General features: G+C 52.7%; 2 protein-coding genes across 4 annotated transcripts; both read left to right on the top strand.

Annotated features, from left to right (window-relative positions):
- The first annotated feature begins 665 nt into the window (after positions 1 to 665).
- RHO (rhodopsin) lies at positions 666 to 8772 on the top strand. Of its 2 annotated transcripts, XM_054550536.2 has the most exons (6): positions 666 to 1398; positions 2088 to 2256; positions 4000 to 4168; positions 5369 to 5534; positions 5651 to 5890; positions 6726 to 8772. In XM_054550536.2, the coding sequence occupies exons 1-6, from the start codon at positions 1237 to 1239 to the stop codon at positions 6834 to 6836; spliced, it is 1017 nt and encodes a 338-aa protein (XP_054406511.1). In that variant the 5' UTR covers positions 666 to 1236; the 3' UTR covers positions 6837 to 8772. The 2 variants fall into 2 exon arrangements, with proteins under 2 accessions (XP_054406511.1, XP_002813191.1); XM_002813145.6 differs by lacking the exon at positions 666 to 1398 and having other exon boundaries at positions 1706 to 2256.
- A 7630-nt stretch (positions 8773 to 16402) lies between these two features.
- LOC100450433 (histone H1.8) lies at positions 16403 to 24592 on the top strand. Of its 2 annotated transcripts, XM_002813144.3 has the most exons (5): positions 16403 to 16541; positions 20555 to 20814; positions 22110 to 22473; positions 23873 to 23937; positions 24235 to 24592. In XM_002813144.3, exons 1-5 carry the CDS (start codon positions 16403 to 16405, stop codon positions 24463 to 24465), a joined length of 1059 nt encoding a protein of 352 aa, XP_002813190.3. In that variant the 3' UTR covers positions 24466 to 24592. The 2 variants fall into 2 exon arrangements, with proteins under 2 accessions (XP_002813190.3, XP_024100689.2); XM_024244921.3 differs by lacking the exons at positions 16403 to 16541; positions 20555 to 20814 and adding an exon at positions 21427 to 21610.
- The last annotated feature ends 1857 nt before the right edge of the window (positions 24593 to 26449 follow it).

Here is a 26449-nt window from a genome sequence, read left to right as displayed (position 1 = left end):
CTACCCGCCCTGCCTTAGCCCTGCCACGTGTGCCAAACCCTGTTAGACCCAACACCTCCCAGGCCAGGCAGGGGGCTGGAGCCCAGGTGGGCTGCAGGAAGGGGGCGCTCTTCTGATCTGGGAATCCTAGGTGGGAAGAGAGACTGGGTGAGAGAGAGATTAAGGGATATTTCCCTGGCCTCAGGGCTCTGCACTCTCAGGGGTCCTTCCGCCTGGATGTCCTTCCCCTGAAGCTTCCTCCTGTTGTTCCGTTCTCGGCTCAAGCTCCAGCTTCTCAGAGAAGCCTCCTGTGTTGGGAGTGGCTGCGACTGAACTGTCCCTACTGTTATTCGCTCCTCTATTTGTTTGTGGTCCCTGTGCCCCCTCACCCCACAGAAACACTGGCTTCTTGTGAGCAGGAGCTTGCTCTTTCGTGTACCCTGTGTGTCCCCCAGGACCAAGCACCTTGTCTGGGCCACAGTAGGTGCTCAATACACACGTTGGCTGGACAGTGGTCACTGAGCGGCTGCACGTCGGGCACTCTCAGCACTTGCACAGGCCGCCCCAGACACCCCACTTCATTCCTGGGAGGTGTCATCATGTTGCTTGGACAGCGGGGAGAGAGGGACCTGCCAGTGTTGGCCTCCATTTGCCCCCAGCCATCTGCCCCCAAGGCTCTGACTACCTTCTTTCTCACAGTACATCCTGCTGTTCTGGAATCGGCCCTCGTGGGGCCACCTGGCACATGGCATTCAAGGCCCTCGTGGCTGACTAGGCCTCCCCCAACAGTGCCCTGTCTGCTGCCTCCAGGGCCAGCCTCCCCTTCAGACTGGAGTTTCCTGAAGGGCTCTGTCCCTGCCCTGCTCTGGTAGCCCCCTCCATCCTTCCTCCCTCCACTCCATCTTTGGGGGCATTTGAGTCACCTTTCTACCCCAGTGATCTGCCCAAGCCACTGCCCACTTCCCTCTGGATAAAGCCAGGTTCCCCGGCCTGGCGTTCAAGACCCATTACAACTGCCCCCATCCCAGGTCTTCCCCACCTAGCCAGCTGGCAAACTGCTCCTTCTCTCAAAGGCCCAAACATGGCCTCCCAGACTGCATCCGCCAGGCAGTCAGGCCCTGTCTCCACAACCTCACAGACACCCTGGGCGGAATCTGCTTCTTCCCACATTTGAGTCCTCCTCAGCCCTTGAGCTCCTCTGGGCAGGGCTGTTTCTTTCCATCTTTGTATTTCCAGGGGCCGGCAAATAAATGTTTAATGAACGAACAAGAGAGTGAATTCCAATTCCATGCAACAATGATTGGGCTCCTGGGCCCCAGGCCATGTGTCTGGCACCGGAAACGGAAGCTGCAGGATGCAGCCCCTGCCCTCATGGAGCTCCTCCTGTCAGAGGAGTGTGGGGACTGGATGACCCCAGAGGTAACTTGTTGGGGAACGAATAGGTAAGGGGCTGTGTGACGAGATGAGAGACTGGGAGAATAAACCAGAAAGTCTCTAGCTGTCCAGAGGACATGGCACTGAGGCCCATGGTCCCTCTTTCAAACCAAGGCCACCAGACTGAGCTGGGATCTTGGGACAGACAAAGTCATGTAGAAGTTAGGGGCCTTCTCCTCCCTTTCCCTGGGTCCTGAGTACCTCTCCTCCCCGACCTCAGGCTTCCTCCTGGTGTCACCTTGGCCCCTCTTGGAAGCCAATTAGGCCCTCAGTTTCTGCAGCGGGGATTAATATGATTATGAACACCCCCAATCTCCCAGATGCTGATTCAGCCAGGAGCTTAGGAGGGGGAGGTCACTTTATAAGGGTCTGGGGGGGTCAGAACCCAGAGTCATCCAGCTGGAGCCCTGAGTGGCTGAGCTCAGGCCTTCGCAGCATTCTTGGGTGGGAGCAGCCGCGGGGCAGCCACAAGGGCCACAGCCATGAATGGCACAGAAGGCCCTAACTTCTACGTGCCCTTCTCCAATGCGACGGGCGTGGTACGCAGCCCCTTCGAGTACCCACAGTACTACCTGGCCGAGCCATGGCAGTTCTCCATGCTGGCCGCCTACATGTTCCTGCTGATCGTGCTGGGCTTCCCTATCAACTTCCTCACGCTCTATGTCACCGTCCAGCACAAGAAGCTGCGCACGCCTCTCAACTACATCCTGCTCAACCTAGCCGTGGCTGACCTCTTCATGGTCCTAGGTGGCTTCACCAGCACCCTCTACACCTCTCTGCATGGATACTTCGTCTTCGGGCCCACAGGATGCAACTTGGAGGGCTTCTTTGCCACCCTGGGCGGTATGAGCCGGGTGCGGGTGGGGCGTGCAGGAGCCCGGGAGCATGGAGGGGTCTGGGAGAGTCCCGGGCTTGGCGGTGGTGGCTAAGAGGCCTTCTCCCTTCTCCTTTCCTGTCAGTGTTATCCAAAGTCCTCATATATTCAGTCAACAAACACCACTCATGGTGATAGCCGGGCTGCTGTTTGTGCAGGGCTGGCACTGAACACTGCCTTGATCTTATTTGGAGCAATATGTGCTTGTCTAATTTCACAGCAAGAAAACTGAGCTGAGGCTCAAAGAAGTCAAGCACCCTGCTGGGGCATCACACAGGGACGGGTGCAGAGCTGAGTTGGAAGCCCGCATCTATCTTGGGCCATGTTCGCAACACCAAGCCTCTATTTCCCTCGGAGCAGCTGTGCTGGGTCAGACCCAGGCTGGGCACTGAGGAGAGAGCTGGGCAAGCCAGACCCCTCCTCTCTGGGGGCCCAAGCTCAGGGTAGGAAGTGGATTTTCCATTCTCCAGTCATTGGATCTTCCCTGTGCTGGGCAATGGGCTCGGTCCCCTCTGGCATCCTCTGCCTCTCCTCCCAGCCCCTGTCCTTGGGTGCCCCTCCAGCCTCCCTGCCGCGCTCCAAGTCTCCTGGTGTTGAGAACCGCAAGCAGCCCCTCTGAAGCAGCTCCTTTTTGCTTTAGAATAATGTCTTGCATTTAACAGGAAAACAGATGTGGTGCTGCAGGGATAACAGATCCCACTTAACAGAGGGGAAAACTGAGGCAGGGAGAGAAGAGACTCATTTAGGGATGTGGCCAGGCAGCCACAAGAGCCTAGGTCTCCTGGCTGTGATCCAGGAATATCTCCGCTGAGATGCAGGAGGAAACGCTAGAGGCAGCCATTGCAAAGCTGGGTGACGGGGAGAGCTTACTGCCAGCCACAAGCGTCTCTCTGCCAGCTTTGCCCTCTCTCCCCCAGGTCCAGGCTGCTGCCTCAGTCCCATTCTCAGGGAATCTCTGGCCATTGTTGGGTGTTTGTAACATTCAATAATCACAGATCACCCCATTCTGGCCAGAAGGTGGGTGTGCCACATACGGGTGGTTGTTCTCTGCAGGGTCAGTCCCAGTTTACAAATATTGTCCCTTTCACTGTTAGGAATGTCCCAGTTTGGCTGATTAACTAAATGGCCACTCTCCCTATGGAACTTCATGGGGTGGTGAGCAGGACAGATGTCTGAATTCCATCATTTCCTTCTTCTTCCTCTGGGCAAAACATTGCGCATTGCTTCATGGCTCCTAGGAGAGGGCCCCACATGCCCGGGTTATTTCATCTCCCGAGAAGGGAGAGGGAGGAAGGACTGCCAATTCTGGGTTTCCACCACCTCTGCATTCCCTCCCAACAAGGAACTCTGCCCCACATTAGGATGCATTCTTCTGTTAAACACACACACACACACACACACAGAACTCCCTACCGGGTTCCCAGTCCAATCATGGCCCCCTGATCTGATTCGTGTCCCTTATGGGCCCAGAGCGCTAAGCAAATAACTTCCCCCATTCCCTGGAGTTTCTTTGCCCAGCTCTCCTCAGCGTGTGGTCCCTCTGCCCCTTCCCCCTCCTCCCAGTGCCAAGCTCTCTCCTTCCCCAAGGCCTCCTCAAGTCCCTCTCCCACTCCTGGTTGCCTTCCTAGCTACCCTCTCCCTGTCTAGCGGGAGTGCGCCCTCCTTAGAGAGGCAGTGGGGTCTGTGCTGACCGCCTGCTGACTGCCTTGCAGGTGAAATTGCCCTGTGGTCCTTGGTGGTCCTGGCCATCGAGCGGTACGTGGTGGTGTGTAAGCCCATGAGCAACTTCCGCTTCGGGGAGAACCATGCCATCATGGGCGTTGCCTTCACCTGGGTCATGGCGCTGGCCTGCGCTGCACCCCCCCTCGCCGGCTGGTCCAGGTAATGGCACTAAGCAGAAGGGAAGAAGCTCCAGGGGCTCTTTGTAGGGTCCTCCAGTCAGGACTGAAACCCAGTAGTGTCTGGTTCCAGGCACTGACCTTGTATGTCTCCTGGCCCAAATGCCCATTCAGGGTAGGGGTGTAGGGCAGAAGAAGAAACAGACTCTAATGTTGCTACAAGGGCAGGTCCCATCTCCTGAGCCCCATGTCAAAGAGAATCCAAGACATCCCAACCCTTCACCTTGGCTGTGCCCCTAATCCTCAGCTAAGCTAGGCGCAAATTCCAATCCTCTTTGGTCTCGTACCCCGGGGGCAGCCCCCTCTAACCTTGGGCCTCAGCAGCAGGGGAGGCCACACCTTCCTATTGCAGGTGGCCATATTGTGGCCCCTGGGAACTGAGTCCCACTCAGCCTCTAGGCAATTGTCTCCAAATGGGGCTGAGATGAGACACAGTGGGGACAGTGGTTTGGACAACAGGACTGGTGACTCTTGTCCCCAGAGGCCCCATGTCCCTCTGTGTCCAGAAAATTCCCACTCTCACTTCCCTTTCCTCCTCAGTCTTGCTAGGGTCCATTTCTTACCCTTTGCTGAATTTGAGCCCACCCCCTGGACTTTTTCTCCATCTTCTCCAATCTGGCCTAGTTCCATCCTCTGGAAGCAGAGCCACTGGACGCTCTGGGTTTCCTGAGGCCAGTCCACTGTCATCAATATCAGGAACCATTGCCACATCCTAATGACGTGCCCTGGAAGCCTCTAGTTTCCAGAAGCTGCTCAAAGATCCCTTAGATACTCTGTGTGTCCATCTTTGGCCTGGAAAATACTCTTATCCTGGGGCTAGGAAGACCTCGGTTTGTACAAACTTCCTCAAATACAGAGCCTGAGGGCTCTCCCCTCCTCCTCACCAACCCTCTGCCTGGCATAGCCCTAGCCTCAGCGGGCAGTGGATGCTCGGCATGCAGGGAGAGGCTGGGTGGTGTCATCTGGTAACACAGCCACCAAACAATGAAGTGACACTGATTCCACAAGGTGCATCTGCATCCCCATCTGATCCATTCCATCCTGTCACCCAGCCATGCAGACGTTTATGATCCCCTTTTCCAGGGAGGGAATGTGAAGCCCCAGAAAGGGCCAGCACTCGGCAGGCACCTTAGCCGTTCCCAAGTCCCTCACAGGCGGGGTCTCCGTATCTGCCTGTCCTCAGGTACATCCCCGAGGGCTTGCAGTGCTCGTGCGGAATCGACTACTACACGCTTAAGCCAGAGGTCAACAATGAGTCCTTCGTCATCTACATGTTCGTGGTCCACTTCACCATCCCCATGATTATCATCTTCTTCTGCTATGGGCAGCTCGTCTTCACTGTCAAGGAGGTACGGGCCAGGGGGTGGGTGGCCTCACGGCTCTGAGGGTCCAGCCCCCAGCATGTATCTGCGGCTCCCGCTCTCTGGAGGAGCCATGGTCTGGACCTGGGTCCCGTGTCCTGCAGGCCGCTGCCCAGCAGCAGGAGTCGGCCACCACACAGAAGGCAGAGAAGGAGGTCACTCGCATGGTCATCATCATGGTCATCGCTTTCCTGATCTGCTGGGTGCCCTACGCCAGCGTGGCTTTCTACATCTTCACCCACCAGGGCTCCAACTTTGGTCCCATCTTCATGACCATCCCGGCATTCTTTGCCAAGAGCGCCGCCATCTACAACCCTGTCATCTACATCATGATGAACAAGCAGGTGCCTACTGCGGGTGGGAGGGCCCCAGTGCCCCAGGCCACAGGCACTGCCTGCCAAGGACAAGCTACGTCCCAGGGCAGGGGAGGGGGCTCCATTAGGGCTACTGGCAGCAGTCTTGGGTCAGCAGTCTCAATGGGGAGTGTGTGAGAAATGCAGATTCCTGGCCCCACTCAGACCTGCTGAATCTCAGGGTGGGCCCAGGAACCTGCATTTCCAGCAAGCCCTCCACAGGTGGCTCAGATGCTCACTCAGTTGGGAGAAGCTCCAGTCAGATAGTTCTGGAAGCCCAATGTCAAAGTCAGAAGGTCCCAAGCCGGGAATGGGATGGTCCAGTCTCCATAAAGCTGAATAAGGAACTAAAAAGTCTTATTCTGGAGGGTAAAGGGGTAAAGGGTTCCTCGGAGAGGTACCTCCGAGGGGTAAACAGTTGGGGTAAACAGTCTCTGAAGTTAGCTCTGCCATTTTCTAGCTGTATGGCCCTAGGCAAGTCAATTTCCCTCTCTGTGCTTTGGTTTCCTCATCCATAGAAAGGTAGAAAGGGCAAAACACCAAACTCTTGGATTACAGGAGATAATTTACAGAACACCCTTGGCACACAGAGGACACCATGAAATGTCACGGGTGACACAGCCCCCTTGTGCTCAGTCCCTGGCATCTCCAGGGGTGAGGAGTGTCTGCTTAGCAAGTTCCCTCTAGGAAGCCAGATTTGAGTGGATGGGGCACTGGAACTGTGAGGGGCAGAAGCAGGGAAAGGGTCGGGGCGAACTCACTAACGTGCCAGTTCCAAGCACACTGTGGGCAGCCCTGGCCCTGACTCAAGCCTCTTGCCTTCCAGTTCCGGAACTGCATGCTCACCACCATCTGCTGTGGCAAGAACCCACTGGGTGACGATGAGGCCTCTGCTACCGTGTCCAAGACGGAGACCAGCCAGGTGGCCCCGGCCTAAGACCTGCCTAGGACTCTGTGGCCGACTGTAGGCATCTCCCATCCCCTACACCCTCCCCCAGCCACAGCCATCCCACCAGGAGCAGCGCCTGTGCAGGATGAACGAAGTCACATAGGCTCCTTAATTTTTTTTTTTTAAGAAATAATTAATGAGGCTCCTCACTCACCCAGGACAGCCTGAGAAGGGACATCCACCAAGACCTACTGATCTGGAGTCCCAGGTTCCCCAAGGCCAGCGGGATCTGTGCCCCTCCTCCTCCCAGCTCATCTTTCAGGAACACGAGGATTCTTGCTTTCTGGAAAAGTGTCCCAGCTTAGGGATAAGTGTCTAGCACAGAATGGGGCACACAGTAGGCGCTTAATAAATGCTGGATGGATGCAGGAAGGAATGGAGGAATGAATGGGAAGGGAGAACATATCTATCCTCTCAGACCCTCTTAGCAGCAGCAACTCATACTTGGCTAATGATATGGAGCAGTTGTTTTTCCCTTCCTGGGCCTCACTTTCTTCTCCTATAAAATGGAAATCCCAGATCCCTGGTCCTGCCGACACGCAGCTACTGAGAAGACCAAAAGAGGTGTGTGTGTGTGTGTGTGTGTGTGTGTCTATGTGTGTGTTTCAGCACTTTGTAAATAGCAAGAAGCTGTACAGATTCTAGTTAATGTTGTGAATAACATCAATTAATGTAACTAGTTAATTAGTATGATTATCACCTACTGATAGTGAACATTCTGATTGGGCATTCAGACAATGGGGTTTCACCCAACCTTGGGGCAGGTTTTTAAAAATTAGCTAGGCATCAAGGCCAGACCAGGGCTGGGGGTTGGGCTGTAGGCAGGGACAGTCACAGGAATGTAAAATGCAGTCATCAGACCTGAAAAAACAACACTGGGGGAGGGGGACGGTGAAGGCCAAGTTCCCAGTGAGGGTGAGATTGGGCCTGGGGTCTCACCCCTAGTGTGGGGCCCCAGGTCCCATGCCTCCCCTTCCCAGTGTGGCCTATGGAGAGACGGGCCTTTCTCTCAGCCTCTGGAAGCTACCTGCTCTTTTGCTCTAGCACCTGGGCCCCAGCATCTAGAGCATGGAGCCTCTAGAAGCCATGCTCACCCGCCCACATTTAATCAACAGCTGAGTCCCTGATGTCTTCCTTATCTCAAAGAGCTTAGAAACAAAGAGTGGGAAATTCCACTGGGCCTACCTTCCTTGGGGATGTTCATGGGCCCCAGTTTCCAGTTTCCCTTGCCAGACAAGCCCATCTTCAGCAGTTGCTAGTCCATTCTCCATTCTGGAGAGTCTGCTCCAAAAAGCTGGCCACATCTCTGAGGTGTCAAAATTGAGCTGCCTCAGTAACTGCTCCCCCTTCTCCATATAAGCAAAGCCAGAAGCTCTAGCTTTACCCAGCTCTGCCTGGAGACTAATGCAAATTGGGCCATTAAAAGCTCAGCTCCTATGTTGGTATTAACGGTGGTGGGTTTTCTTGCTTTCAAACTCTATCCACAGGATAGATTAAAACTGCCAGCTTCCACCTGATCCCTGACCCTGGGATGGCTGGATTGAGCAATGGGCAGAGCCAAGCAGCACAGAGTCCCCTGGGGCTAGAGGTGGAGGAGGCAGTCCTGGGAATGGGAAAAACCCCAACTTTGGGGTCATAGAGGTGCAGGTAACCCATAAAACTGCAAACAAGCTTTGTCACCTCTCTGAGCTTCCTTATCTGCAAAAGAGAATCTTAAAACTGACCTTGGCTGGGCACAGTGGCTCACACCTATAATCCCAGCACTTTGGGAGGCCAAGGCAGGCAGATCACGAGGTCAGGAGTTTGAGACCAGCCTGACCAACATGGTGAAACCCCGTCTCTACTAAAAATACAAAAATTAGCTGGGCATGGTGGCGTGTGCCTGTAATCCCAGCTATTCAGTGGGCTGAGGCAGGAGAATCACTTGAACCTGGGAGGTGGAGGTTGCAGTGAGCCGAGATTGCGCCACTGCACTCCAGCCTGGGCAACAGAGGGAGAGTCTGTCTCAAAACAAAACAAACCAACCAAACAAACAAACAACAACAACAAACAAACACTTGATCCTAAGAGGATTAAATGGGACTGTGGACTTTAAGTGGCCAGCCTACTGCCTGGCATGCAGCAGATGAGACTATGGCAATACTGGGCCTCAGCTCAGAGCTGGCCTTACTAGAGACCCTGTCCCAAAGGGGAACAGGATGGAGCTATAGCTCCCAAGAGTCGCCCCCTCCTCCAAGGTGAGAAAGCGGGACAGGAGCATGAGATAGCAGATCCTCAGTGCCTTGGTGGGGCCGGGGCACATCATGCTGGGATCTCTATCATTGTCCCTCTTTACTCTGACTCACTAGATAATATCAGTCAGGATACTTTTGGTTACAAGTGATAGGAAATTCAGCTCATTTGGGCTGAAGCTAAAGAGACACATTGTTGGCTCACATGAACAAAAAGCCCAGGGCTTCAGGCACAGGGTATCACCATGCCTGAGATGGGGATTAATTCTGTGATTGGCCAAGCCTAGGTCACCTGATCATATGTAACTCATTTATGCCTGAGGTTGCAATTTTTTGGATTTTTGCAATCAGACCTTGGTGATGACCTTGAGCAGTGGGATATAAATAACTCCCACATGCTTAGCGTTCCAATAATGGAACACTAGGCATACGCAGGTCTAACTGCATCACCATGGCTGGAATGGGGATTCATCCTCTGATTGGCCAGACCTAGGTCACATGCTCACCCTGCAGCCCAAGCAGGCTGAATGCGGAGAGGTAGGTTTCACAAAGGAAAGCCCAGGTGCTGTTACCTGAAGTAGGACGGCAGGAGGCAGGGTGAGCAGAGCCAACATCAACCCAGAGGGAATGGAATCTAAGTTGGTGTTTTCTGGGCACGTGGCTGGACCAGGCCTCCCTCCCTCATCATCTCAGGGACATGAGGGAGAAGACTCCTATGGGTGGTCCCGAAGGTCTCACCCTTTGTTTTGGATGCTGTGTTGGGCCAGGGTGGCAGTGGGTGGGACAGTGGCATCTTAGCTGTCCTGACTTGCAGGCAGCCCATTCCAGCTCCCCGCCCCAACCCCCAACCCAGTCCACTTTTTCTGAGAAATGGTACATTTGCCCCAGCCTCACGTCCAGAGGAAAATTTTACTCTAACACCAGAACATTCTCTGGTTTGTCCTGATAGAAAGGAAAGCCTCCACCTCCTTAATTTACAAATGACTTGACAGCTGCTTCGTGGGCACTTGCATACATAAAGAGAAGGAGCTGCTGCAAGCTGCAGCAAGTTTGTCCCCACTTCATCTCCAGGCAGCCAGCAGATGCACAGAGTGCCTCTTGGGTACAATGGCAGCTCCATTCAACCAAACCTGAGCAAGTTGACCCCATGCCAGAATGCACTGGGGACTTGGAGATGAATTGGAGCCTAGAGACCAAGTCTCTAGGCTATGACCTGGCCTGCCTCATGGCCACAGAGCTCTCTCACGCCAAGGGAGACATGCACCCCTGAAAGCCTGAGGTGCCCCATAAGAAGAGAGTGGGTGCCCTTCCCAACTATGTAGCTTCAGGGCTACAGGGTCCCTTTCTTTCTTTCTTTCTTTCTTTCTTTCTTTCTTTTTCTTTCTTTCTTTCTTTCTTTCTTTCTTTCTTTCTTTCTTTCTTTCTTTCTTTCTTTCTTTCTTTCTTTCTTTCTGTCTTTTTCTTCCTTCCTTCCTTCCTTCTTTCTTTTTCTTTCTCTTCTCTTTCTTTCTTCTTTTTCTTTTCTTTTTTTTTTTTTTTTTGAGATGGGGTCTCACTTTTGTCACCCAGACTGGAGTACAGTGGTGCCATCATAGCTCACTGTAGCCTCGACTTCCCAGCTTCAAGCAATCCTTCTGTCTCAGCCTCTCAAGTAGCCAGGATCACAGGCACACCCCACCACACCCAACTTATTTTTTATTTTTTGTAGAGATGGAGTCTCCCTATGTTGCCCAGGCTGGTCTTGAACTTCCAGCCTCAAACGATCCTCCTGCCTTGGCCTCTCAAAGTGCTGCGACTACAGGCATGAGCCACAGCACTTGGTTTGGGCAAGTCCTTGAATTGCTCCAAGACTCAGGCCCCTCAGCTAATAAAGGAGAGAATTATCCCACTTGGTAGAATTGTCTATAGGGACTAATAAGATTAATGGTGTAAAGGGTGCTGTGCACAGTAGACATTCAATAAATGTGAATTCCCTTCCCAGAGACATGAACTAAGTTCAAAGGAGGCAGCCCCTTGTGTGGTGGGAAATTGACTTGTAAGGAGATTAACACAGAGAGGGGGGTCTTGCAAAGCGGGGAAGCAAGTGCTAACTGCCCCCAATATTCATTCCCTTTCCTTCTATTAATAATATCATCCTAGGTTCTAGCTGGGCACCTGGTTGCTCAACACAAGACAGCATCTTTCAGCTTCTTTTGCACCTGTGGTGGCAGGACATTAAGGTCCAGTCATTGTAGGGTACTCAGAAATGATGTGTGCAGTCTCTAGGTTGTGCATTTCAGAGAATGGAAGTGCCCTCCTTTTCCTCTCGTCTTTTCTTCCTGCTGGCTGGAAAGCAGTCATGATGACTGGAGCTTCCCTCTCGTCTTTTCTTCCTGCTGGCTGGAAAGCAGTCATGATGACTGGAGCTTCCGCACCCATATTAGATCATGAGATAGAATCTGAGGACAGAGAATGGCAAAGTGTTCTCTGGTGTGTCTCACCATGGTTCCCCCATGCTGCCTTAACAGCCCTGGCCAACTTATGCTTAAAGAGTTTCAAGAGGGAAGAATTTCATGGTTTCTTGTTTAAGTCACTTGTGATTTTGGAGTTATAGCCAATTTCTTTTCCTTCCTTCCTTTCCCTCCCTCCCTCCCTCCCTTCCTTCCTTCCTTCCCTTCTTTCTTTTCTGAGACAGAGTCTTGCTCTATTGCCCAGGCTGGAGTGCAGTGGCACGATCTTGGCTCACTACAACCTCCACCTCCTGGGTTCAAGCAATTCTCCTGCCTCAGCCTCTTGAGTAGCTGGGATTATAGGCACGCACCACCTCGCCTGGCTAATTTTTTGTATTTTTAGTAGAGACGGGGTTTTGCCATGTTGCCCAGGCTGATCTCGAACTCCTGAGCTCAAGTAATCCGCCTGCCTCAGCCTCCCAAAGTGCTGAGATTACAGGATGAGCCACCACGCCTGGCCTATAGCCAATTTCTTTACTAAAACAAAGGGCTTCCAGGCTGCAGCCCAGGAACTCAGGAAGATCGAAGTGCAGGTCCTCTCTGAACTTCAGCTTCTCCATGTATAAATAAAATAGTGAATATAAAATATTTACATGGATGTCGAATGTGGCAGCTGTTACTATTTCTACCCCGCCCTTTATACATTTATTGACTCAAAGTCAGGAAAGAAAAGTCACAAATGTCCTGATGTTATAGGGGCTGGAGTTACACAAAGCAGACATCCTAAAACTGCTTCCAAAAGTTCAGAACTGTGATCTTCAGAACTGTAGGACAGTTCACATGTAGGCCGACCCCATTCAGTGTTTCATAACTAGTTCTCAGCAGAAGTTACATTTCATACAGGCCTCAGTAAAAAATCGCAGAAGCTCACCAAGCGGCCCGTCGTCCCCGCAGTCTGATGCTCAGAATTACCATTTCCCTGTAAAAAGGCAATCCTCTAGAGGAATTTTTAGATCATGCAGCACATTTTAGAGCTTCTTCCCTTCAAATGCGAAACTCGATCCTGGCACAGCCGGGAGCAGGGTTTCGGAAGAAGCTCGTGGGAATGTTTCTATCGCTGAGTGTTGCTCTACTTCTCAGTTCTTGGAAGTGTCCCATAAATGTGATCAAAATTGCTGCCCCCACTTGTGCCAACTTCCATTTGCCTCTTTGCTTCGTCTCCTGCTCCAGCATAGTCCCGGAAGATGGTTTTCAGGCCTCCAGCACTGGGACCTCCAGGCATCACAGTAATGGGTACTGAGCACTGACCGTGTGCCAGGTGCTGCGCTGGGCACCAGGGATACCACCAGGAACAAGACAGATACAGCCCTGCTCCTCCCCCAGAGCGCAAAGCCTGGAGACACGGAAGAAGAGCTGCGATTCAGAGCGCTTGAGGCTCTCCAGGAGCAAGGCTGGGGCCTGGCAGAGCCCAGAGGAGGGGCCCCTAACCTTCTAGAGGCCAGGCAAGGCTTTTCTGAAGATGCGGCATCTACTCTGAGGCCAAAAGATGAGTGGGAAAGAGTCCAGAGAAGGGGGGCGGTGCGTACAGAGGGGCCTTCTAGTCCAAGTGTATCAATTGACTTGTACGGCAAGACAGACAACCCCAACACTTCATGGCTTAAAACAACAAACTGCATATCATTCATGATTCTGGATCAGCCAGGCAGATCTGCTGATCTGAACCAAGCTTGGTCGATTTCGGCTGGGTTCATTCAAGCATCTGTGGTCAACTGGAGGGTTGGCTGGGGACTGGCTGGTTGACCCTCAGATGGCCAGGTAACAGGGGTGACAGCCATAGGCCTCAGCATCTGGCAGGCTAGCTAGGGGCTAGTTAACATGGCAATGGGACTGGCATACCATCATTTCTGCTGTTGGTCAAAGCAAGTCATAAGATTTAAGGAATCCACTCAGATTTAAGAAATGTGGGAGGGGCCAGGTGCAGTGGCTCACGCCTCTAATCCCTACACTTTGGGAGGCCAGGTGGGAGGTCACTTGAGGCCAGGAGTTCAAGACCAGCCTGGGCAACATAGCAAGACTCCATTTCTAATATATATACGTACATATATATACACATACATATATATATGTATATATATACACATACATATATATGTATATATATACACATACATATATATGTATATATATACACATACATATATATGTGTGTATATATATATATTGTTTTTTTTTTAATTAGCCAGGCATAGTGGCATGTGCCTAAGTCCCAGCCACTTGGAAGACTGAGGTAGGAAACCACTTGAGCCCAGAAGGTCGAGGCTGCAGTGAGCTATGATTGCACCACTGCACTCCAGCCTGGGCGACAGAGTGAAACCCTGTCTCAAAAAAACAAACAAACAAACAAGAAATGTGAGGGGTTGCAAAGTTGCATTGCAAATGGGCAGAAGTGAAAAATTGGGGGCAGTTCTGCATCAGTTCAACACACAAAGAGGAGACAAAAGGGGCCCGATATCAGCACATGGCCCATTCCAGGAGCCGCAGTGTGGGTGAATTGTGGGATTCAAGCGGGGAGGAGGCTCCTTAAGTCAGACTGAAGAGCATGAACTTTCACCCAAGGGCAGTGGGGAGCCATGCAGGATGCTAGGCGGGGGAGTGAAATCTGACTTCACTTTAGAACACTTTGATGACCACAGCCTCCCTGAGTCCAGATCTCTGGGGATGGAGAGTCCTCTGGGAAAAATTCCACAATAAAGAGACTACCTAGAGAAGAATGTACGCTGTTTAAAACCCATCCCTTCCTCAGAGGTAACCACTTCTACTATTACCTTGGTATGAATCCATTCAGAACTTTTTTCTACTGCTTGTGACTGGTAAGATAAAAAAACAAAAAAATTTTTTTAAAAATTAAAAAGAACTATTGTGCCTTCACACACACACACACACACACACACACACACACACGCAAGTTTTGTCTTCTCAGTAGTTGGGGCGTACTCTCCAATACATTCTGGTTCACTCCTTTTCACTACTGTGTACTATTCCACTGTGCGAATAGGCCACAGTTTACTTGTCCACTCTCCACCTGATGGGCATTTATGTTGTTTTGAATTTCTGCTAAGGTTGAAATAAACATCTTTGCACGTAAGTGTATACGTTTGTCTCAGATCTACACCTAGAGCGGAATGGGTGGGTTGTGGAGTGAATCCCCCCTCAGTTGTATGAAACATCCATGAATTGCTTTCTAAGGTGGCTACCAACTCACTCCCCACCCCCCAGCAGTTATACTTTCCTTGAATCCTAGTCACTCAGTATTGATAGACACTTACATCTTTTGTCATTTTGCTGAGTGTGAAATACAGCCTCATCCTTGTTTGTTTTCTTTTCTTCCCCCCACCCCTTTTTTTTTTGACAGGGTCTTACTCTGTAGCCCAGCCTGGAGTGCAGGGGTGTGATCACAGCTCCTTGCAGCCTTGACTTCCCAGGCTCAAGCAATCCTCCTGCCTCAGCCTCCCAGGTAGCTGGGACTACAGGTGCACACCACCATGCCCAGCTAATTTTTGTATTTTTTGGTAGAGACAGGATTTCACTTTTTTGCCTAGGCTGGTCTTGAACTCCTGGGCTCAAGCGATCCTCCTGCCTCAGCCTCCCGAAGTTCTGGGATTATAGGTATGAGCCACCACACCTGGCTCCTCATCCTTGTTTTAATCCACCTTGTCATTTTATTTTATTTTATTTTTATTGATTTATTTTTGAGACACAGTTTCGCTCTTGTTGCCCAGGCTGGAGTGCAATGGCTCGATCCTGGCTCACTGCAATCTCCAGCTCCCAGGTTCAAGTGATTCTCCTGCCTCAGCCTTCCAAGTAGCTGGGACTACAGGTGCACGCCACCACACCCAACTAATTTTATATTTTTAGTAGAGATGAAGTTTCACCACGTTGGCTAGGCTGGTCTCAAACTCCTGACCTCAGGTGATCCGCCCACCTCAGCCTCCCAAAGTGCTAGGATTACAGGTGTGAGCCACCGCACCAGCCCACCTTGTCATTTTAGATGGCTGCAGAATATTCTACAGAAAGGGTGTGATTTAGCCAGGCCTTGGGTGTTTGCTTGGAAAGTTTTTTTTTTTTTGTCAATTTGATGGGAAAAAGTAGTATTTCACCATTGTTTCAATTTGAATTTTCTCAAATGCCAGGGAAGTGTCCATTTTCCTGTTCCTCAGCCTTTAGGCTGGTGAATTGCCTGTTTACCTTCTTTGTCCATTGTCCCAGTGGATGTTGTCCTTATCTATGAAGACTTTTGCGAAGCATCCTCCCTTATTATTTCTTTAAAAACACAACCAAAGGAGGGCACAGGCCCAGAGAGCCTGGCTGGCCTCAGAAGGGGCTACTCTGATCTAGGGGCATGTGCTCTGGGTAAAAGTAGCAGTTGGGCTGCCTCCAACCACTACTTTTTGAGAAACTGAGGCCAGCAGTGGCGTGGGGCAGCCCACTGCCCACCTGGTAGGATTAGAGGGCCGCCTCAGCGGCCTTCCTGACAACACAGGTGACCCCAATTCCTCATCAGCATCTCCAGCCCGTGGTGGGCAGAGGGTACAGGCAAGATCAAGTATCTCAGCTCCCATCATTGCACCATGGGGACTGAGACCCAGAGAAGTCCAGCGACGCCCCCAAGCTTACACAGGAGCGGGTAGTCCAGCTGGGGCTCCCTACAGAAGGCAGGCTGCTGTGCCCCATTCCACACCTCCAGCCCCAGTCAGCAGCTTGGAGCACTCCCAGCCCAATCAGGGCTGATTGGAGTGGTGGGGGGGGGTGCAGGCTGCTGGTATATAAGCCTAGTGGGCAGGCCCAGCAGCCTCACACCCGGGTGAGGGGTCTGCTGGCTGCACCTGTCGGTCTCATGGCTTCTGGGAGTGTCACCAGCGACATCTCACCCTCCTCGACTTCCACAGCAGGATCATCCAGGTCTCCTGAATCTGAAAAGCCAGGTGAGCAAGAGGAGGCAGCCCCTCCCTCATCCCTGCGAGCCCACTCCCTGGGTTGCCCTTGACGCTCCACCCCCGCTCCTTGTCCTTTCCCAGCCTGGCCCAGCACCCACCCAACACCCACCCAGCACCCACCCAGCACTCACCCAGCACCAAGCTGCTAAGCTCAACTGCCTTTTGGCTGAAGAGCTGATATACAGGTAGCAAGGCCAGGTAGGGCCTGGGGGCTGGGGCCGGCCTAGCTCAGAGAAGAGCCACAGGGCCTTCCAGCTGGAGCCCGTTTCCTGCCGGAGACCGTAGCCCATAGCCAGGCTGCAGCTGTGGGCAGCTAGTTGGAGGGACTGGGGCAGGAGCATTTTATACAGGCCTAGGCATTCCAATTTTCAACCAAAAAACACCTCAGGGTTTATCTGGACATGAGGGTGCACTGAGGCAAACCAGGCCCAGTTCACTCCCTCAAGGACCTCCCAGTCTGATGGGGAAGCCTGGCCCATGGCTCCGTGCTGTTTGCTAATGTGATGTGTGCTTCAGTGGTGGTAATCCAGAGCTGCAGGAGCCCAGAGGAGTCCCCTAACCCACTCTGGGAGGTCAGGGAAAGCTTCCCAGAAGAGGTGACCCTGAAGGATGGGTGTGCCTCAGCCAGGGGAAGTGTTCTATTTGCCAAGACACCTAGGGAGATAGGGAGGGGGTCCCGGTGCCAAGAAGTAAAAGGGCAGAGTTAACTGGGAAGTCAGAAGTCAGAGGTGTCCAAACCAAGGTGCATTTTGAGCCTTGAAGGATGAGTGAGAGCAGCCTGCATGGCCGGGAGGAGAGAGGCATCCCAGGCAGAGGAAACGGCATGGGCTGAGGCCCAGAGGCCAGCGCGCCAGCAGCTTGTCTCGGAAGCTGCGTCTTCCTTCTGGGAAGGAGGGCAGTGCTGGGGAAGCAGTGGGAGGAGGGGCCCATCACACAGGGCCTCCAAGGCCTTCAGTTAGGTCAACTTTTATATTGAACAGGGAGCCATGGACGGTTTCAAGCAGGGAGGTGAGGGGGGTGAGATGCAGCGAGGAGAATGCATGGGGTGGGGAAGAGGCAGTGGGGAGGAGGCTGGTGCTGGGGAGTTGGAGAGGAGAGGCCAGAATATGGAGAGAAAAGCCTATGGAGAGGCCTCGAGTGGGTGTGGTGGGGAGGAGAGGGCCCAGAATGCCCCCAGTTCTTGCTTGGATGTTGGGTAGGTATGGGCAGTGGGGGCGTGGGGTATTCCTGGAAGAGAGATGAAGGGCAGGTTTGGGGGGCTGAGCTCTGTTCTGGACATCCTGGTATACGGCAGGCATGGAATAGCTACCGAATGAGGGGCTGGGGTGAGAGGGGACAGGCCTGAGGGAGGACTCCTGGGGGTGGCTCTCTGGGACAGACATGGTCTGGGGGGAAGCAGAGGAGGGGTTGGAGCTGCTCGTGAGGTCAGGCCAAGCGAAGACCCTTGGGAAGCCCTGCAGCACTGCAGCTGGGAGGGCTCAGATCTCCTTAGAGGCCCCCATCCCCACTGTACGGATGGGAAGACTGAGGCCTAGAGGGCAGAATGAAACTCCTGAGAGCCCGGGAGTGACCCAGGACTATACCAGCTCAACACCTTTGGCCCCCAAATGAATATTCCTACACTGGACTCGTCATGGCCAGGACCCAACAGGGGTTGAATTGGATTAATTTTGCTCTAGATATAGAGTTCCATGTTGTTTTTTTTTTCTATGGAAAAAAAATTTTTAATATAGCCAATTTTTTTGTCTTTTTTTTTTTTTTTTTTTTTTTTTTTTTTGAGACAGGGTCTTGCTTTGTCACCCAGGCTGGAGTGCAGTGGTGTGATCTCAGCTCACTGCAGTCTCCACTTCCCAGGCTCAAGCAGTCTTCCCACCTCAGCCTCCCGAGTAGCTAGGCCTACAGGCACACACCACCACACTCTGCTCATTTTTAAAGATTTTCGTAGAGTCGAGGTCTCACGATATTGCCCAGAATTTAAGTCTTTAAATTCTGCAGATTGATCAGAAATCAACATTTCCATTCACCACATTTAAATCCGGTTTCATGTTTAAATCCCTTTTATGCATTTCATGGTGACTGACAACTTCTCATGCTTCCCCCACCCTTGATCCTACTTCATTTGCAACTTTTTTATAACACGTTATTGAGAAATAATTCTCATACAATACAATTCACCCTTTAAAGTGTACAATGGCTTTTGGTATACTCAGAGTTGTGTATCCATCTCTATAATCAATTTTAGAATATTTTCATCACTTCAAGAAAACCAGTACCCATTAGCAGTCACTCTCCACCCCCACTCCCTAGCCCTGGCAACCACCAATCTGCTTTCTGCATCTATGGACTTCTTATTCTGGACATTTCATATAAATGGAATCAGACAGTATGTGGCTTTTTCTGACTGCCTTTTTTCACTTAGCATGTTTTAGGGCTCCTCCATGTCATAGCCAGGGCTTCACTCCTTTGTATGGCTGGATAATATTCCACGGGATGGGTAGAGACCACATTTTGTTCATCCATCTGTCGATCATTCATCATGGATGTTTGGGCTGGTTCCATCTTTGGGCCGACACGAATAATACTGCTATGAACATTCATGTGTACATTTTTGTGCGGACATGTGTTTTCATTTCCCTCAGGTATATACCTAAGAGTGGAATTTTTTGGTAACTTTTTATTATGAAAACTTTCAGGGCCGAGCATGGTGGCTCACGCTTGTAATCCTAGCACTTTGGGAGACTGAGGTGAGAAGATAGCTTGAACTCAGGAGTTTGAGACTAAACTGAGCAATGTAGTGAGACCCCTGTGTCAAATAACAATAATAATAATAATAATACAAAAATTAGCCGGGCGTGGTGTTGCGTGCCTGTGGTGCCAGCTACTTTGGAGACTGAGGCGAGAGGATCACTTGAGCCAGAGAGGTCAAGGCTTCAGTGAGTCATGATTGTGGCACTGCACTCCAGCTTGGGTGACAGATTGAGACCCTGTCTCCATAAAACAAAACAAAAAACTTTCAAATGGATACAAAAGTAGACTACCAAATGGTCTGTAACTGCCTTCCACTGTACCCATCATCCAGCTCCAACAGTCATCAGCTTGTGGACGCTCTTGTTTCATCTGCTGGGTTATTTCAAAACAAATGCTGGATTTAGCATTTCATCTGTAAATATCTTTTATAATATTTACCTTTAACAGATAAGAACCTTTTAAAAAGCAATTGTAATACCATTAGCACACCTGAAACAATATTATCGCTAATATCCAATATTTCCTTCCAGTGCTCACATTTATCTGTTGCCTTTCTTTTTCCAGTTGGATTGTTCAAATCCTGCTCTGGGAATGAGCATTTGGTTGAGAGGTTTCCTAAGGACCCTTAGTCCATAGGGTGCCCCTCCCACTTTTTCCCCCCCCTTATTTGTGGAAGAAACCAGGCTGTGTGCCCTGGAGAGTCTCTCAGTCTGGGTGCCTCTGAGAATGTGCACATAGCCCCGGAGGTCCTGTAAACCCATAGTTATGAAATTCACCCAATTTAGATTTGTTTTTCTGAAGGAATACTCCATTCTTTAAAAAGAGAGACTTGGCTGGGCGTGGTGGCTCAAGCCTGTAATCCCAGCACTTTGGGAGGCTGAGGTGGGTGGATCATGAGGTCAGGAGTTCAAGACCAGCCTGGCCAACATGGTGAAACCTCGTCTCTACTAAAAATACAAAAATCAGCCAGGTATGGTGGCAGCGCCTGTAATCTCAGCTACTTGGGAGGCTGAGGCAGGAGAACTGCTTGAACCCAGGAGGTGGAAGTTGCAGTGAGCTGAGATCACGCCATTGCACTCCAGCCTGGGGACAGAGAGAGACAGTGTCTCAAAGAAAAAAAGAGAGAGAGACTCAATGAGCCTTGAGGGGAGACCGTCCAGGAGCTCCCATGCCAGCGGTCAGTGTCTTGGGGAGGGGGGGGCATCTGATCCTTGCTGGACCCTCACCCACCCGCCACGGGCCAGCTGATGCCTGCCGCTGAGTTGTGACTGGGCCCCGGGTGATGGCCTGCCATCTCTCCTCAGGCCCGAGCCACAGCAGCCTCCCGGTGGGACGCCGCCACCCCCCGGTGCTGCGCATGGTGCTGGAGGCGCTGCAGGCGGGGGAGCAGCGCCGGGGCACATCGGTGGCGGCTATCAAGCTCTACATCCTGCACAAGTACCCAACAGTGGACGTCCTCCGCTTCAAGTACCTGCTGAAGCAGGCGCTGGCCACTGGCATGCGCCGTGGCCTCCTCGCTAGGCCCCTCAACTCCAAAGCCAGGGGGGCCACTGGCAGCTTCAAAGTAAGCACCCCTGAGGGAGGACATAGCCCAGGGTTGGAGCAATGGTCCTGGCCTCTGTGAGTGCTGTGGCCTCTACTGGAAGGCCTTTCCCCTCCGGTCCCCTGTCCTTGTTCCTCCTGTGGTCTCAGCCGAGATGCCCTCTCCTCCAGGAAGGCAGGTAGTGTGCCGTCTCTGAGCTCCCACTGCAAGAGTCACCTTGTTGGTGTCCAGGACAGGTGAACTGTTGCATGTTTGGGATCCCAGGGCCTGTGTCAGCTGTGCTAACTTCTGGGTCCTGGGCACGTAGCCCCTTCCTGGAATTCCTCACCTCAGCAAAGGGTTTTCCCTCTGCTGGCACCTCCTTGAGCAGCCATGTCCTCCGTTTCAAAGGGGAGAGTTTCATCTTCATAAGGAGGCTCCAAGAGGGGACACATGCCAGGTCACTCAGAGCTGAGGCAGGTCTGGGACAAAACTGCACCCCAACATCAGGACTGTCATCAGCCACCAGGAATACCTCAGGGACCAGACCCAGGGCCTGACTTGTCATTGCTGGGCCCCCTGCATCTTGCCTAACTTCCTGCATGTAGCAGCTGCCGTGACAGTTGCCATGGAACACTGGGGAACATTCTCAGCCTACCCCAAGCCGGTCCCTGTGGTTACCTGGTGACAGATCACAGAAAGTCCCACCCTGGTGGAACTCCTGGGCGTGGGTCAGAGCCTGGACTTGCGTCACAGCAGGACCAGGCGGCTAGGCAGGGTGAAGAGCCAGAGGGACATCGGGTGTCTGATGCGGTGTGCTGGCAGTTGAGGGGGGAAGGTAGTTTCTAGTCTCGGTGATGGGGAGCCCTGAGGGTTGGGGGACAGGAAAGAAACAGCTTGCCGGGAGCCCTCCATTCCCTGCCGCTCACACCCTTGGTGATGGTCCCGCTGTAAAGACGAGAAGACGTGGCTGCGGTACACGGCTGGAGGAGGGCGGAGGAAGCTGTGAGCCCAGAGCCATCTGACCTCAGCCCATGTTCTGCTGAGCGTCAAGGGGCGAGGTGGCGGGGGCATGGGGCATGAGGCAGGGCAGTGCTGTGCTTCAGGGTGGCCGGGGGGAGGAGTCCAGAGGCACAATCTGTGAGAAAGCGGCAGGCCTAGGGCGGGTGGTTGAGAGATCCTGAGATCCTAGAATCACAGTAGACTTCTCCCTGCCCCTCACTGCCTGCGGAGCCCCCCTGTTTGGAACAAGGCCTCCCATTCGGAGTCTTACGGAGGGTGGGGGGCGTGAGGCACCTGAGGCTCTGCTTTCAGCCCCACCCCGTGTCATTCTCCAGTTAGTTCCCAAGCACAAGGGGAAAATCCAGCCCAGGAAGATGGCTCCCCCGACGGCTCCCAGGAGAGCAGGCGAGGCCAAGGGGAAGGGCCCCAAGAAACCAAGTGAGGCCAAGGAGGACCCTCCCAACGTGGGCAAGGTGAAAAAGGCAGCCAAGAGGCCAGCAAAGGTGCAGAAGGCTCCTCCCAAGCCAGGCGCAGCCACAGAAAAGCCTCGCAAGCAAGGCGGCGCAGCCAAGGACACCAGGGCACAGTCAGGAGAGGCCAGGAAGGTGCCCCCCAAGCCAGACAAGGCCATGCGGGCACCTTCCAGTACCGGCCGGCTCAGCAGGAAGGCAAAGGCCAAAGGCAGCAGGAGCAGCCAAGGTAGCTGTGTGACTTGTAGCGGGTGGTGTGGGGATGGGGGTCTTGACAGCCACTGGAGTGGGGGCGGGGAGCCAGCTCTGGAGAGGGGTTTCCTTATCTAGTGCGTGTGTCCTGAGTGCTGGGCTTGACCTAGAGAGAGAGAACTCATGGTAGCTGGTTGGGGGAAGGAGGCAGACATTTCAAGGGTTATGAAGGGGGAAGCAGAGACCAGGAGCCTGACTCATTCTTGAGGCAGGGGTCAGGGAAGGCTTCCTGGAGGAAGGTGTCTCAAGTAGGGGAAGGGCCTGTGAAAAGGCCTGGAGGCATAAAGAAGGTGGAGTTTTTAGGCCGGACATGGTGGCTCATGCCTGTAAGCCCAGCACTTTGGGAGGCCAAGGTGGGCGGATCACTTGAGGTCAGGAGTTTGAGACCAACCTGGTCAACATGGTGAACCCCCGTCTCTGCTAAAAATACAAAAATTAGCTGGGCATGGTGGTGTACACCTATAATCCCAGGTACTTGGGTGGCTGAGGCAGGAAAATCACTTGAACCCAGGAGGCAGATGTTACAGTGAGCCGAGATCACACCACTGCACTCCAGCGTGGGTGACGGAGTGAGACTCGGTCTCAAAACAAAACACAAAAAGAAGGTGGAGTATTTGAAGAACTGCACGTATTTCGGTCTACCTGCAGTGTTGGCAAGGAGAATCTGTGAAGGGCAGCTGGAATCAGGGCTTTATCTAGAGGACAATGCAGAGCTGTGGAAGGATTCTGACAGGAAGCAGCTAGGGCTAGAGTTATTCTTTTTTTTTCCTCTGTCTCTTTTGGAGACAGGCTCTTGCTCTGTCACACAGCTGAGTGCTGAGCCCAGGAATTAGAGACCAATCCGGGCAAGATACTAGGATCCCATCTCTGCAAAAAATAAAAATATTAGCTGGCATGGTGTTGCATACCTGTTGCCCCAGCTACTTGGGAGGCTGAGGCAGGAGGATCACTTGAGCCTGGGAGGTCAAGGCTGCAGTAAGCTGAGATCGTCCCACCACACTCCAGCACAGTGACAGAGTGAGACCCTGTCTTAAAAGTAAAAAAAAGTATCCTGGCTGCCAGGTGGAAGACAAACTAAAGGCTCGAGCTGACAGGCCTGTTAGATGTTGGCTTTGGTGGGCTTGGAGCACTAGTGCTTTGCATAGAGCAAGTGCTTCCCTTAACCCTCCAGCCACTCTGTGAGGGGCATGCTATTATTCCCAGTCTTCAAACTAGGTCACTGAGGCTCAGAGTGGCTAAATGATTTGCCCCATGTCACATAGCTGAGTGAAGACCTAGGACCCAGGAGGAATGGGGGTTCCAGAGCCCCTGAAACTTCCTGCTCCACCAGCAGTTCCTCCTTCTTCCCCTATAAAACCTCCTCCATCAAATTCCAGGAGATGCTGAGGCCTACAGGAAAACCAAAGCTGAGAGTAAGAGTTCAAAACCCACGGCCAGCAAGGTAGGTGCCTGCATGACTTTCCTGGCCTGGCTGCCTGCCCTGAACAGGCCAGAGCTTGGGCATCCCACACTCAGCCCCTGGAAGGGTCAGCCAGGGATGGGGCTCAATTTCTTTTCCTACAAAGCACAGTCCACCACCTTCTCTCTGGTCCCCCGGCACCCTGGGGGTGTTGCCATCCCCATCTTACAGATAAGAGACTAAGGCTTATAAGGGTGATGTTGTGTACCCAGAGCCACCCAGAGCTGGGGTTTCAGCCCTTCCCAGCTGTCTCTTTGCTCCTGGTTTGCTTTCGTATAGGTCAAGAATGGTGCTGCTTCCCCGACCAAAAAGAAGGTGGTGGCCAAGGCCAAGGCCCCTAAAGCCCCTAAAGCAAACACCAAGGCTGCTGCTCCTGCTAAGGGCAGTGGGTCCAAGGTGGTACCTGCACACTTGTCCAGGAAGACAGAGGCCCCCAAGGGCCCGAGAAAGGCTGGGCTGCCCATCAAGGCCTCATCATCCAAAGTGTCCAGCCAGAGGGCTGAAGCTTAGGGCCAGAGGCAGGGGCGAAGAGAGACCGAGCCTCTGCCCTAGTTTTTATTCTTCAACAAACCACTGCTCTATTTATTTCATTGTAAGCTATTTATCAATAAAGAATTTTGTTTCTTTTTCCTCACAATTGGTGTGGGTAGAGGCTGAGGTTCAAGGATTTGGCCATTCGGTCCTTCATGAACATCCGCTGAGCACCTGCTGTTTACCTGGCCAATGCTGGGGCTCAGATAGGAGGTCCTGCCTCAGGGATGCAGACTGTGTGCTGTATGGGGCTGCAGCACAGGTATCAGATATTGGGATGCAAAGGGGCTGGTGGAGGGAGATTAACCCGGTCCTGAGATCAGGCTGCAGGAGGAGGTGGCTTTTGGTCCTAAAGGATGGGTAGCCGTTGTCAGGCAGATGAGGCAGAGGATGCCATCTGAGGGGTGGGATGAAAGGAGGGGATCTGTTTAGAAAGAACCCTCTGGCGGTGGAAAGGAAGGATTAGAGTAACTGAGAAGAGAGGGAGACCTTTCAGCCACTGGTTCCCGAGTGCTCCTGGGCCAGGCACTGTGACAGGCTGACAGGTGTCCTACTCCGCAGCCAGCACCTGTGCTCTGAAGAGGAGGTGGGGCTGGGCCTCCAGCAGGGTGGGTAGGGCTGGCTGCTATTTAGACAGGGTTGGAGGGGCTGTCTGAGCAAGGACCTGTGTCTGGAGGGGGTACCATTTCAGCAGAAGGAAGAGTGAATGCAAAGGCCCTGGGGTGGGAACATGCTCCTCACGCTGGGAGCTGCAGGAAAGTGTGTGGCTAGAGCCCAGTAAAGAGAAGGACAGGGATGGGAGACAAGGTCCAAGGTGCTTTAAAAACATCTGCGGCACTCCTCACATGGAGAGACAGGCTCTGTGTCCCTACCCCTTGACTCTGGGCTCCATGACTACTTGACCAGTAGAATTTGGTGACGATGATGCTGTGACAATTTCTGGGCCCCATCTTAAGGCAGCCTCTACTTCTTGTGTTTGGGGACACTTTTTGTTTTGTGATACTCACTCTTCAAACTTGGCCACCACTCTATGGGAAAGCCCACGCAGCTTGTGGAGAGGAACTGAGGACTCCAATTTTCAGCTCCTGCTGAACTCTCTGACCAGCTGGTACCACGTGCCACCATCTGAATGCAGTGTGTTGGAACTGCATCTTTCAGCCCTAATTGAGCTGCCCCAGCAGAAACCTGGTGGAACAGGGACAAGCCTTTCCTGCCAAGCCCTGCCCCAATTGCAGATTCGTGGGCAAAATAAGTGACTACTGTTATTTTAAGCCACTAGGTACTGGGGTGGTGTGTCCCGCAGCAATAGATCTTTCTAAACAGATCCCCTTCCTTTCACCGGAACAAGGGCTGCAGGGTAGATGATGGCTGGATCACGTAGGGCCTTGTAAGCCAAGGGCAAGCACGGTGGGCTTTAATTGTCATAGGGAACCATTAGAGGATGGCAAGCAACAGAGTCTCTGCAGGGATGTGGGTGGGCAGACAGGCCTGTGAGGAGGCCCTGTCACAACCCAGATGGGGTGGTGGCCAGCCAGGACATGCTCACAGAGGGAGGGTTAGAAGTGGTAGATTCTGGATCACTGTTGAAGATGGTGTGAACGGGCTCTGCTGATGGATTGGATGTAGGAAGGGTCACTGATGAGTCCGCAGTTCGGAGTCTAGACAGCTAGGTGACTGCTGGGTAACCATTTCCTGAGGTGAGGACTCGGCACGTGCCGGGAGGCTGCCGAGATATGGTCCTGATGAGAGATGGCAGCCTAGTCACGGAGGACAGAGAGAAGGAAGGGGTGGACTAAAGGGAGTCAGAGGCAAACTGCACAGGACTTGAGAAGAGGGCAGACAGGGCGCAAAGGGGAAGCAGGCTGCTCAGCATGGGGCATCAGCCGCTCCCTTCCTGCGCCTGCTCCGCCACCCCACCCTCTCCTCCTGGAATCCCGGCTTTGCCTAGATGTGCTGACAGCCT

The sequence above is a fragment of the Pongo abelii genome, chromosome 2, assembly GCF_028885655.2.
Source record: "Pongo abelii isolate AG06213 chromosome 2, NHGRI_mPonAbe1-v2.0_pri, whole genome shotgun sequence".
In the NCBI taxonomy this organism is placed as follows: domain Eukaryota; kingdom Metazoa; phylum Chordata; class Mammalia; order Primates; family Hominidae; genus Pongo; species Pongo abelii.
The sequence above is the reverse complement of the archived record's forward strand: the minus strand, read 5'-3'. Positions and strand labels throughout refer to the sequence as shown.

Excerpts from the sequence above, each read along its gene's own strand:
- RHO (XM_002813145.6), top strand. The coding sequence starts at position 1,896 with ATGAATGGCACAGAAGGCCCTAACTTCTACGTGCCCTTCTCCAATGCG. Across the intron at positions 5,535-5,650 it reads TCGTCTTCACTGTCAAGGAG|GCCGCTGCCCAGCAGCAGGA; the intron begins GTACGGGCCAGG and ends CGTGTCCTGCAG. Across the intron at positions 5,891-6,725 it reads ACATCATGATGAACAAGCAG|TTCCGGAACTGCATGCTCAC; the intron begins GTGCCTACTGCG and ends CTTGCCTTCCAG.
- LOC100450433 (XM_002813144.3), top strand. The coding sequence starts at position 16,403 with ATGGCTTCTGGGAGTGTCACCAGCGACATCTCACCCTCCTCGACTTCC. Across the intron at positions 16,542-20,554 it reads CCTGCGAGCCCACTCCCTGG|GCCCGAGCCACAGCAGCCTC; the intron begins GTTGCCCTTGAC and ends ATCTCTCCTCAG. Across the intron at positions 23,938-24,234 it reads CAAAACCCACGGCCAGCAAG|GTCAAGAATGGTGCTGCTTC; the intron begins GTAGGTGCCTGC and ends GCTTTCGTATAG.